The sequence below is a fragment of the Staurois parvus genome, unplaced genomic scaffold, assembly GCF_062004578.1.
Source record: "Staurois parvus isolate SC_StPar_1 unplaced genomic scaffold, SC_StPar_1.0 ptg000145l, whole genome shotgun sequence".
Classification (NCBI taxonomy): Eukaryota; Metazoa; Chordata; class Amphibia; order Anura; family Ranidae; genus Staurois; species Staurois parvus.
The window spans coordinates 6608868-6622495 of record NW_028317941.1 but is presented as its reverse complement, the minus strand read 5'-3'; the positions used below and the strand labels follow the sequence as shown (position 1 = coordinate 6622495).

At 37.1% G+C, this 13628-nt stretch overlaps 1 protein-coding gene across 3 annotated transcripts in view; it reads left to right on the top strand.

The window, feature by feature from the left end:
* The window catches only part of CSMD2 (CUB and Sushi multiple domains 2), a 1275366-nt gene that overhangs the window by 845665 nt on the left and 416073 nt on the right, over positions 1-13628 (top strand). For 2 of the 3 annotated variants that reach the window (XM_089673879.1, XM_089673878.1), the window contains exons 8-10: positions 3587-3674; positions 5738-5862; positions 9757-9878. The exons of the other annotated variant lie outside the window; for it this stretch is intronic. In XM_089673879.1, coding sequence (XP_089530005.1) covers positions 3587-3674; positions 5738-5862; positions 9757-9878 — 335 coding nt within the window. The remainder of the gene's footprint in view (positions 1-3586; positions 3675-5737; positions 5863-9756; positions 9879-13628) is intronic. 3 annotated transcript variants of the gene reach the window in all.

The following is a 13628-nucleotide window of genomic DNA, read 5'->3' as shown; positions in this document are numbered from 1 at the left end:
GGTTCACCCTCACCATTTCATCACTATTATGTAGTACATGTGCATACTCCTGTGCCACATGATAGTTCATGCAAGTGTTTTTTGTGACAAGTTCCCTTTTAAACCAGAGGATACATTTATTCATGAATGCATATATTAGCGAATGGGTGAAATCTAACTCTGTTTCAAGGCCTTTGTAGACCTGATCTTTATTCAACCCAAAATCTTTAAAATATTCAAAGCTTATCTTTGGTACATCATCCAAAAATACTAGTGTGTGACACACTTAGACCAGTTCTGATGCATTGGTAGCACATGCATTCCTTCTAGAGTGCTGCACTATCAGCAAGATGAGTAGTGAGATTGGAAAACTGGATTAGCTATATCAGAATATATTAAAAAGAAGAGCCGGAAGATTACAAAAATTCAACACTCAGCAAGCAACGTGAATGGGATATGGTGAGTATTTAAAAAGGCACATCTAATTTGTTGTACATCACCATTGACTGGCAACATAGTAAAAAGATGTTCAAAGAGCTGTGATAAAAGTTAGCAGAACACAGCTCGGCATACATACACGTTCCTTTACTCAGTATCTACCTTGTGTTTAGCTTTGGACTTTGTAATATATCAGATATCCCAAAGGCTAATTGTACTATTACCAGTAGCAAAAGGTCTCTGAGAGCTAGGATTAGACCTCTTAGTGAAGCATTCATGTTTTGCTGTAGATTTTTTCCTGGAATTTGATAAACAACTCTTCAAAAGGTCAAAGGGCACTTAGTCATTTATATTCTAGGATTGGAAACCACCAAGGTCAAAGGATAACAGTAAATTGGATCTTAAGTTCTGTTTGCTTTGGCTCCCTGAGGTAATAAGCGTTGCTTCCTTATACACGTACATTACCTCAGTGACACTCTCAATCCACTGTTATCCTCCAGTAGCTGCAACATCTAGTCCCTTCTGTGTTTGGTTGACCATGCAGCTGACCTCTTGCATGTTTAGTTACGTCAGGTATTTTTTCCTATTTTTTCGTAAATATATTTGAGCTAAAACTAAAACCACAGAGTAATACTTATGGTCAATACTGCCCTAATGATACCAAATAATGTGAGAACAATGAACCTATCTAGTGATAATATAACTTTTTTCTTCAAGTTTAACCAATATGTGTGAAAATATCTTAAAATATTTTTTTTACCAGAGATGGTTTTTGCTGGTTTTTATTTGTATGTATGTTAGGGTTTATATTTATAGTTGGCATTTCATCTCTGTAATCTGGATGGGGTTCCCTATAATGCACTTTAACAAAAACACTATTGAAATGCCAATAGATTTTAGATGGTATTTTTATTTAAACAAACTCTAAACTCTTAGTGACATAGTTCTGAAATGTTTGATTATTTTTTCTTCTAAGTAAAATAGAAAGGAATACAGCCATACTAAACATGTTCAAATTTGTATTAGATCAAAAAAAAAAAACTGTAGTAACATTCTTTGCATCTATTATGCATGCAAAAAGAAAAATGAATACAATTTCAAGTATGGTTTGAGGCTTCTTTGTAGATAATTAATGTAAATATAAAAAATAATTTTTATGCACTCTTTCTTTCATGGACTAATGAGGAAGTAGGTTTTCATATACAGCGTAGGTATTTTGAGCAACAACTGAAAAAAAAGTAGGCCCCTTTTAGATATTTGTGTGTAGTATATCCAAGGTATTGTATATATGTCCTGTTACTGCAGTCAGAAACTTAGATGCATGTACCCTGAGTTACCATTATGTGCATTAAGATCACAGACTGGAACCTAAAGTCACTAAACTCTACCTTAGATTACCCTTCTGTAGAAACCCTAGTGCTGTACCACTGATGCATGCATGCATAATCATCTTCCTGCTCTATTTTATAAGGAACAATTAATTTCCATACATGATTATTTTGGTCCTATAATGTGATCTGTTTAGCCCTCTGTAAATCTTTAACCACTCTTTCTTTATTCCTTTATTATTGTTCAGCTGTCTCCATGGCCAGACCTTTCTATATTTTTGTCTACCTACCTCTTACTATAGATTCAATCCCATTTTTCTGATCTTTCTGTGATCCTACCATGGTATTTATTTCCCCATATTCCTCTCATGTCTCACTGCTAGGTGCCCTCTCACTCCATTCTATTCACTGGCCTCTATCCTTTCATCATTTGCTAATTTTTCACGGCTGTCTTTTTCTTTTCATTTTCATGTACAGAATAAGATTATGTAGTCTTTCGTCATATTTTATAAATAACATCTTTCTCATTTTATAAAAAAAAACTCCTCTTTTAAAAAGCACATTGTCTACCTTAATATATTCTCTGCACCTATTTATATGCTGTAATAACCATGCATATGCACAGAGCACATACATATGTATGTGCATTTGTGAATGACAATCCAGTCTCCTGCCTGCATTCAGAGTTTGGTATTAACCACGCAAGAAAGAGAAATTGTCATAAGATTTTCTTGGATGATTGTTTTTATGTTTTATTGATGCTGCTATAAAACCAAAAATGTTCAAATTCATTAGTGTCATGACATACTGAAGATTTCTTGGGGAGGGCAGTAGATGTAATGTCATCTTCTACACATGATCTGGTGTTTGTGATGCATGTAACAACATCCTGGCTGGTGTTCCTGAACACAGGTTTTATGTGTCCTGAGAATACTTTCTTTCCATTGGGTGTTCCACGAAATACACCATGATCAAGTACTAAATGGTTCACAGTATTTTTACTTAGCTCTGGATAACAGGCCTGTGATAGAGAGAGGCAGAAGAGCTCAGGAAAGTGATACCTTTTAGTGTCCTGTTGCTTATACCCCATTTTGCAGTGTGGGTCATACCACATGTTCATGCAGCTGTTAGGAAATATTCCCAGCAATGTTTCCAAACAATGGAAACATACAGAACACATATCCACATGCTGTAACCTCCCACTGCGCTGGTGGTGTTTGTATGTGTGTGCGTGGGTGTGACTGGTGATGCCCAAGGGTCTGCAGAGTAATTGGTATCTGATCATTTTTTTACTCTTCAGTGACTATGATAAGCCATCTGTACAAGATCATCCTTAACCGCTTTAAGGAATTACATCACAATCCCATATCAAATGATTCCTTTATCAAAATTAACTCAAAAACTCTGAAGAAATCACCCATTTTCTTAGGAGATCTTTGATACCTACCCATGTCCCATCTCTGTGAGGATCACATACACCCATCCAGCTGTGAAAAACCAAGACCTCTCCTTTACTCTACTTTGGTATCTCATGAGCTGAAAGGGTGATTTGCAATATGTGTCAATCACCAAGATGTTTCTTAATTATACTAATCAGTGATCTGTGTTTTATAATGTGTGCTTGTGTCAAGGGGGAGGTATGTGAAGGTTTTTGGTTTGGAGAGCAAATCATGTTCATTCAGTTGCCTTATTTGTAAGCAACACATGTAAAGTCCTAACTGTATTAAATTGGCAATTCTTGTATACTTCTCTGTTTGCACATTATCCAGCAGTGTCACTTTTCCAATTGGCTGTGTGTGGAGTGATTCCTCTCTGTGTATGCTCTCTTTTTTGCATTTTAGTAACTCAGGTGGGTGTTTACCAAGGACACCACTTGTGTCCCGACCCAGGAACACCGGAACATGGAAAAAGAATAGGTTCTGATTTCAGGTGAGAGGCCCCTTTTCATGCTACCTTATTGCCTGTGTTTCCTTTGCACAGCTCAAAATGTATGCATAATGTCAACTTGGGTGTAACCAGCTTTTAGTATGAAAAATGGCCATTACTTATAGGTTTCCTTTCAACGTGGTTGGTTATAACTATAACTATTATTTTTGCAATTGTATTGTATCATATGGCTTCTGTAACAGATCAGGTTCTCCAGACATCCAGGTAGGAGCACAGTCAAGTTCATTTGTAAAGGAAGCACATTAATTATTTTGTTTGTTATTCTGTAAAGAGAACAGGCGAACATGTACTTTTATAAAGCTCTGAGGATTTGTGTTGAAGAAAATGGTAAGCACAATAATCGCTACTAGCAAATGTTGCACTCTTTAATGTCTAATAAAAAGCACTTAGTATGTGATATTTTTTTTTTGCCTCAACAAGGGACATAGCTTGTTGAAACACATTTCTTTCAATTTGTTCTACTAAAAATCTATTGCCAAAGATATGAATGTTATGGTTGGCCCAGTAATTCATATGGCATTGCAACTAAGAGTTCACTGCAACATCCATGATGCTTAGCTCATTATTACTGCAGCTTCCAGGATGCTTAGTCTATTTGTACTGTTATAAACCTATTTTGCCTGTCCCTATTACGATTCCATGTATACTACAGCTTTTATCCTCAGCTGAACTAGTTTTAATATTTGGAGATCTACTGTAATGACACATTTGACAGTTATATAATAAGATGGGTAAAGAATACAGTTAAATCTGCAATATAATTGTATGGTGGTAACGTGTAAAATGGGGATTTTCTTTTTCCTTTGTGTTTTTTCACTTTTTTCCCAACCAGTGACAAATTGTGGACATTGTGCTGCTGTATTTTAAAGGCTAAAAGAAGGCATGCACAATATTATAACTATTGTTATACTAACATTACCAGAAGTATAATAAAGGATTTTCACAGTTATTTAATTTTATTGAAACTGTGTTTTTTTTTCTGCAATGCATTTTCCCATTTCTTATGTATTCATAAATCATTGCATTCTGCTGAAATACTGTGCCAGTCTGTCAGCATAAATATTGAATTTATTGTGCCCAGCATATACTTGTGTAAAACGCTGCTAGAAACTTCTATTGGCCAGATCACAAATCTATTTTAGCTAACCCATTCCCCATTTTACTGTTTTTAGTTTTCGGTCTTTTTATGATTTCATAATAAGTAAACAATTACATAAAGAGCTCATATATGGAAATGTATCATACAGTGCTGATTCTGTTTCCTACACACAAGAATTAACCCTGTAACCTTTAACCTGTAATGGAAACTACAATGTAAATGAACACATTCCACCGACAGATGGGGCTTGAAATACATTACAATGCTATAGTCAGTTCTCTGGCTACAGAAACATCTAGAAGATTTGTAATGACAGTGATAATACGATAAATCATGGAGCTTCTGGGAAATACGGGATATCAATATTGTACATTATGCTGTTTTTATAGAAAGCGAGCAGGAGCAGTCGATATTTATCAAACATCTCTTCAGCATAGAAGATTGGTTTCTGAAATGTTATCAGGCTGAACAGAAAATCTATATTTTGCAAATGCAGGGCTTAATCCACAGAATAGCCTCCCATCAGAGGTGGTAGAAGCTAATACTCTCAGGAAATTGGAAAGGGAATATATCATGAAAAATTCTCACTGCTCCTTAGTAAGAATATAAATAAAAATTTGGTTGGAAAGGCATTACTTGTTTAAATCATTATATTTCATCCATCATCATGTGAGAGCCTACTGGTCCATGTGTATGAGATGACAAGACCTGTACAATCTTGAAAATGGGTGATGCTTTCAACAAAATGGAGAGTGTATTAAGGAAAAAAGAAACACACCCTCTTTGCTCCAGATGCAGATCTGCAAAGATCGTGCAGGTCATGCAAGTAATGGCAAACTATTTCCGGTAACTTAGAGTGTGTATCTGTTATGTGTGTAGCCATTGTATGTGTGTGTTCAAACCTTTCTTCTACCATTTCTTTACATTTTGTATTATTCCTTCATAGGCTAGGCTCCAGTATTCAGTTTTTATGTGATGATGGCTATGACCTACAAGGTTCCAAAAGCATCACCTGCATGAAAGTAAGCGACATGTTTGCAGCGTGGAGCGACCACCGACCTATCTGCAGAGGTAATATCAAGCAATTAGAGTAAGGGTTTGTAGCAATATGAATATGTTATTGGTGTGGCCATTAAAATCATCTTTGTTCTGTATTATTTCGTATATCAAAGGCTTTGATAGTGAGAATTGAACATGGGTTTGAAATGTTGTATAAGTTTCCAATTCTGTTGGTAATAAGAGAGTACACAATACTGTTGCAGCAGAACTAGGAGAAAATAGGCTTGTTTTTTTCAAGTATAAAGGCACATGAAATGTGATGCAGCATCAAGAACTTCCAATCATCTCCAAGGGAATAAAAAAAAAAAGGAACCCTTGAAGTGAACATAGGCCCAGCTTTGTCTCCCACCATACTATATTAAATCAGATCCTATGCCAGCTACAGTACTTGTCATACTCAACAATTCCCCATCCTATGACTCTTATTTTGATTGTTATACCTTGATGAACAGCATTTTCATGAACTCTCTTTGTACAGAACAGCAAGATGGATTGTTCTTATTAGGTTTCCAGCATTGCTTAGCTCTGTACTTGTAACAGTGCATTGCTAATTTGTGTGAATTGTTTTTTACTCTCTTTTATAAAGTAGATGTAGTAAAATTTTGTATGATACATGTTGCTACTTACCCTAATAACGTTATCTTCATTAGGTTGAGAGTGCACATGCTTCTTGATGTTACACCATGGTTGTCTTTTTTCATGCAGTGCTTCTAATTGTAAACTACATTAAACTGATCTTTTTGATTACATTGAGTTTATACATTTGAGTATACACATTTCACTAAGGGCATACAATGAAATAAAGGTCCTACATCCTTGTGCTTTTATAGAAGCATTAAAGTATGTAACAAAATACTTTGTCACCATGAAAGTTAGTTGGATGCTGTACACAATAGAGTATTTCAATGAACATTCATGGGCTTATTTTTGAAGCCAGTGCATAGATGATGATAATGATGTTCAAAGCGCACCAACTCATAGAGCGCAATAGCAAATAATCTCTTATCTGATCTAACTGCAGTAAATTGAAATCTGATTCACATCTGATTTTTTTTATAGTAACCGGTAGCTATAGTCTACTGCACATTGCATATTGTCATTGCCTAATTATTCAAACCATAGGGCTGTCTCTCTGCTTTGGGTATAGCCATCTTTACCCTTCTTTTGGCATAGGGTAGCGAGATGGTTGTTATTCACTGCATGCAACCAAAGACCTGAAAGCAGTCATGTGGAACTTGTCAACCACACCAGATCTATGTGAAAAAGAAAAAGCAGCTGCAGCATTGAGAGGGTAGGCAAGTCTCCCTGATATAGTTACTGTATCAGTTAAGGCTGTGCTCCCTCTTGAGATGTTTTGGGCAGGGCTGGAAGAGAAGCGTTCATAAAGATTTATTTTGGACATGGGAGGGATCAGTGTCTTTATAATAATAAAGAATGGAATAGTTGACTTTGAATAAGCCAAGAAAAGTTGTGTATTGTTCTACCAATTGAGCTTTGAAGCCTTTGTACTCTTCTAAAAATAAGAGAGCACTGTGCTTGCAAGCACTGTTCAAGAAGAAGCTGCAGGTTCACATGCAAGGCCATTCTTATTAGCTATGTTTCATTTGACACAGTGATTTCACCCATTTACTAAGCCTAAATACATTGTGAAATGTCAGTTGCATACATTAAAGCTAGCCTTTCTGTTAGCCTTTTCTCAGTATGTGAATGAATTATGTACATTGTATACATTCCTGTTGACTTTTCTCAGTTCACCAACTGTGGCCAGTAGAGCATATAGCATATGACAAGGTCTGACACATTGACAAAGAGCAATGTCACAGAGGAGCTGTTGGTGGTTATATAAGCAGCAAAGCCTCTATCGATTCCCATCATTTTGGTATTTTCTGGGCTTCAATAGCAATTTCAATAAACCGAAAAGTAATGCAGATATAGGCACTCAAAAGGTTAATAGTTTCCAATGGCAGCCAGTCAGAAGTTATATTAGTCTGCCCACGAAAGGCTGTTAAAAGGTAATTTGTTGTCATGGATTATTACAAATTGCTCTTTGCTGTTCTATTTTTAGCTGAGACCAAACGTGAGTTATTACTAATCACTGCTCATTAATACTTTAATTCTGGTTCTTGAAGGGCCTACATAAACTGATATTGGTCTTAGAATGCAAGTATACTATGCAAACTGTTTGCTTATGTGAAATAGCATTTATCATTACTTATTGCTGTTACTTCCATTGCTAAACAAAGTCATTTGAAATTGCGTAATTTTTCCCTATTTCAACATATGCTAGCTGAGCTAAGTTCTGTCAGATCAGATCATTATACAGTAACCCTTTACTGTAAGATACCATTGTAATACCCCTCAGATTTGAGGAGAAGCTGACGCTGATCCAATCTTTAGTCTTTTAAATTGCAGTCACATCATTTTGAGCTGTACGGAGATGAAAAATTCTGTTGATAAGGCAGTAGAGAAATATATTGACTTTGGAACATAATTAATTTTTGACATATTGCACCAGCACCATACACTCCCCCCTCTGTGAAGCCAAAGAATACCCTTGTGGAACCTGCTGTACGTGTCACAGAAGTGTAGCAATGCGTCTGTCAATCCGCCAAACGTTTGCGAGGGAGTGGCGATAAGGGAGCATTAACATTGCATTAAACATTAAAGCAAGACATGTCTGGCTAGGGCATGATGGATTGCAGAGGTTTTATAAATCCAATGGCAAATTGTCACTTCCTTTTGTACAGTAATGAATGGGTGCCCTCCTCCTCCCCTCAATAATGGTTTGTCACAAGGTCACCTAGAAACACATTAACCCTTTGATGTCCTTGAATGGACGTTGACAAGCCAGGCTAGCAATGTCCTGTAGAATGGTGGCATGGGGTCTCGTTAATTAGCATTCATTCTTGTCAGTGAGAATCCTCAGTGAGCCATCGCATTTCACTGCAGCACTGTCCTAGCATCACTTGATATTCAGAGCCACACACCCACCCCAAACACACTCTACGCACAAGGGAGGTGGAGACAAACTGAGCAGTCTTCAGTGGAGGGAGAGAAGCAGAGTCTGTCCAGATCAACTGCTTTTATAAAATATTCCCCTCCCAATCGAAGCCTCTAAGAGTAGCTGAACAGAACAGCCTGACTTAACCTTTCTAGTGCCAGATGTATGTGATCCACTGCCACATTAACCATAAGCGTTTTACCAGTATGCCTGCCTGTGATTAGCGTTAGTCCTCTGTATAGCGAGACAATATAACACCAAGCTTTGGGTCTCAGTTTGCTGTTAAGAGTGCCTGATACACTCATCTTCTGATAAATGTCGAGATAACATCTGATGAGTCATCTACAAAACTGTGACAGATACTCTGGCAAAGACATTCACCATCTGTGCTCTGCTATAGGTTTATATGCCTATATCCATGTATACATACACGCAAATACCTTGGAAAGAAGGAAAACGATAGTGATCTGATTAGACTTTTCTTCAGAAGTCTTTTTGCAGACTAATTTGGAAGGTAATCTAAGGATATTAGAACAAGTGAAACAAAAAGAATGTAGTTTTGTCACGCTGACTTGGATGCTGTCCAGCATGTGTCCATGACTTCTGTTCAGCTGTTTGAGTCTGGTGCTGCATATGTCCACACACCTCTTTGTGGAAGGCTGAAAATCCAAATAAATTAAAACCTGCATTATCTTTAGAAGTACTGGCTGATAAGTGTGGCTGCAAAAACTGAGCTTTTCTATACAGTAAGTTGAAATTACCTATAATTCAGTTGCAGTTCTGGCTAGGTGAATTTCCATATAAACATCATTGTAAATTTAGAGGGATGGCTTTGGAAGGGGTTCGTCTGATGTATTTGTATTACTGTTTACGTAATGTGATTATTTTTCTGGTTTTACCTGCAGCGAGAATGTGTGATGCTCACCTTCGTGGGCCCTCTGGGATCATCACTTCCCCCAACTATCCAGTTCAGTATGATAGCAATGCACATTGTGTGTGGATCATCACTGCTCTTAATCCATCCAAGGTAAGATGGAAGCATTGAGATCTGATCATTTAACAGCCACAAATAGCACAAAATAAGTTGAAATAGTAATACATAAAGTAGTAGTGGTAATCCAATAAAGTCATGAAATAACATTTTCTTCTTTTTTGTGTTACACACACACATACTATATGTTCATATTTATTTGTTGAAATCTGTTTATTGTTTTGTACTTCAAAAGCAAAATACATTTTGACATTCTTTTCTGTTCTTGGTCTTTGGTCTAAAAAAGTGAATTCTCTGGTAGCAATACTGCTCCTCTTTATCTCCTTAGCCTTAAATGTATGTATGTAGGAGATGGTGATGGAACAATAAGGTTAGTACTGCAAAAAAAAAGGGAATGGGTTTCCAAAACTATTGAAGGGGAAAGAGAGAATCAGTAGCAATGGAGTGTACCTGGCTTGGCTGGGCTGCCTAAAAGTGAGGTATCTGTGCACATTTATAGATCACTTTCAGTTATCATTTTGAAACTTCTGTGCGGCTGCTCCTTTTTCAAAGTGTCTCATGTCCCATATTGCTAAAAACATTACAAAATAGTGTATGCAGAATAAATATGAAAACACCCAAGAAAGTGTTACATAGCATACAACAGGTGAGAATGTGACCTCAAAAAATGGCTTTTACTGATGAAAACAATGTGTTTTGTGCCCCCTGAGTAATTTCCTCATATCATGTAGTGTCCTTAGGTTGTGAAGTCCCTATTGCTTTCGGTTGTCACTGTAAGTAGCATACTGTACACATGCTTGTTGTACTTTGACAGTTCATAGGAGCTCATGTGATCTTTTTATTTTTACTAACTCTGATACTTTTTTTATTTGCACCAGCATCAATTATTTTTGTTTGCAAATGCATTAATACGGGTACAACCACCTCGACCATTCTTTCTGAAGACCTTCTACCTGCAGAATTGCAGCTGTTTTTTTGAATATGGATGTTAATGAAGAGTCAGGAAATTTGTGGTGACCAAATCTCTAAGATGGTCAGAAAAACATGGTTTTTGGCCTTTTTTTCTAACCAGTATTCTTTTTTTGTGTGTGTGTTTTGAGACATAACAGAGTAGACTTGGTGGAACATAAACATATTCCTTTTACCTAAAATTTTTTCCAAAGGATTTGCTGTACAGAAACATTTACATTAAGAACAAACAGTAGACCAAGCATATACTGTGCTTTGAATGTAAGGTATGAGTGAAGTACAGACCTTCCTCTGAAATGCTGGTTGAAAAGACTATATACTGACCCCACCACCTATATTACATTGAGTCTTTAACACAGAATATGTGTGCAAATAAGGAAACTCAAAAGCCCTTTACTGTATGCCTGTTGTGGTTCAGTTCAAGTGAAGCTAAAGAAGGAGGAAAGTTCAAAACAAATCTCATAAATTACCATTTTACTGAAAGAGTAGTTGACGCTTAGAATAAACTTCAAGCAGAAGTAGTGAGCCAGTCAACAATAAATAGCTTCAAACATGCTTGGGACAAGCATTGATCTATACTCAGACAAAAAAGTAAAAAAAAAAACACAAAAAAACAACCCCCCCCCCCCACACACACACACACAAAAAAAAAAGGACAGACTCGGTGGACCACTCAGTCTTTTACACTTTTCTATCTTTCTGTAAACCCGCTATGTAGCTAACATTTTTAAAAGGCAAATGGTGGCCTCCATGTTTTTCTCATGACAAGTGTCTTTTAAGCTGTTCTTGGCTTGATGGATCCTAGGTCCACTAATATGCTGTTTACCCTTGCCTAATATGTACCTAGTAGATATAGTTTTAGAAACTATATTTATAGTGTTGGCGATGAGAAAAAGTGTTGGCAATCAAAGTTATTATTCTTGAAGTTTGTGTGTGTAGCACTACCCCGCATGGGACTGCTTGATAATGCTTGTCCCCAGTGGTTACCCTGACCTTGCAAGCCTCCTGACACATCTGACACTCTGGGTTCAGACATATTTCAGCAGCATGAATAATAATGCTAGAGAAACAGTTCTTTAGTAACACCTCTATATTAGGCTCATTCAAAAGAGCAGATCACAGAAGGAAGGTTTAGGAGGTACAACCAAAGTTAATGCATGAAAGCAAATAACTGATAAAATGGAAATAACCAAGTAGCAATAGTTACCAGATTATACAATCACAAATTGTACATTGTAACTATGTAACTGTAACACCTGCAGCAGGAGGGGAAGAAAAGGCTTGTTGACTTATCAGATCCCACTGGTCCACTCTGGCAAAAAATGGATATATACACCCTAATTTCAATAACAATGGTTTAGATGTGAAGAGGTCCCTTTAACAAGAACTAGCAACTTGAGTCCTGAGACATTTAAAGTTCCTGATGTGATAGTAGCCGTTGTCTTCTGCTAGCAATGGTGGGGCACATATATAAGTAATGGTAATTCAATGAAGATAACAGGCTGTGGTAAATGCTCAAAGCAAAGATCTCTTGGTACTGAGGTGTAAAGGTTTCTGCATGAGTGTCTCTAGAGTCTTCTCAGAAAGAGGTTGGGCATCTGCCCGCTCACCAATCTTATGGATGGCACAGTCTCCTAGGAACAGAGTTCTAGCCCAGGCTTTTGGCATTTGGCAGGGATGTGCTGATGGTCAGTCAGTGCAGCATGCAGATATGTCTGTGTGAGTACTGAATAGTGACAGTCCTAATGCAGAGAAGCTGATGAGATCCCAGAGTGGCAATCAGTGTCATTACTGTTCTGAACTGATGTGCAGAGTCCTGCAGCAGTAGGCAAACAATTTTCACCAGAGGAGATTGGTAGTCCCCCTGTGTTCAGCTGTAAATCCCATGACAAATGACTCAGCCAGTTAAATGCTGAAGAATATATCTCTTCTTCCAGCAACCTTCTCCTTCCCCAGCTCTCTGGTGGTTGTAGTTCAATCAGCACTCAGCAATACAGGATGTATTTGCTATAGGACTACAGGTCCCAAGATCCTCTGCTGTCAGAAAAACAATCCACTCTGCCAACAGGAAGTGATGTTGCAGTCCCAGTACTGGGTACTAGGGGGAATTAATCATAGTCTCACTTGTAAATGTCCGTGAATGGCATAATGACATAGTCAGCACCTGGCTACATCTGTTGTAATTGCTTCTCTTTCTACCCTCCCAGAAAAAAACACAAGCCCTAGACTGTATTTAAGCTCAGCCAAGCTCATTACAAAAGTATGTACACTATATTTATGCTAGGCATGTGTCATATTTATTCTAGAATGTCTGGCCACATTCTGTGAACAATACTATCAAATGAAGCCATGGGTCATTCAAAAAAAAGAGCTGGATGTGATAGAAAAAGGCTTCATTCAAACAACCGATGTGTAGCTGTAAGGTGTTATCTAATAATTATTTCCATTTAGAGATATTTAAGCATGCATTATTACTTTTGCAAATTAATTGAATGATTTTTCTTGAAAGAAGGTATTGAAAATGTATAATTTCATGTGTGATCTGTAATAAATCATTCATGCTAAGTGTGGTAAAATTGGATGAAGCTTTTATAGGCAAACTAGCTTATTTTCCAACCAGTCCCTCAAATGCAAGTTGCGGTATCTTTCATTTCACAGCTTGCTCATAAAATCATAAATGGTTAAATGTGAGTAAATCTCGGAAAGCTAAAGCACTTCTGCTTTTGAGTAGAGTTTTTTTTAAATTACCCAGCATGCATCACTGCTTTACTTTGCCTTTCTCACAATCCATTTCAAAAAGAAGTACTGCACATGAAA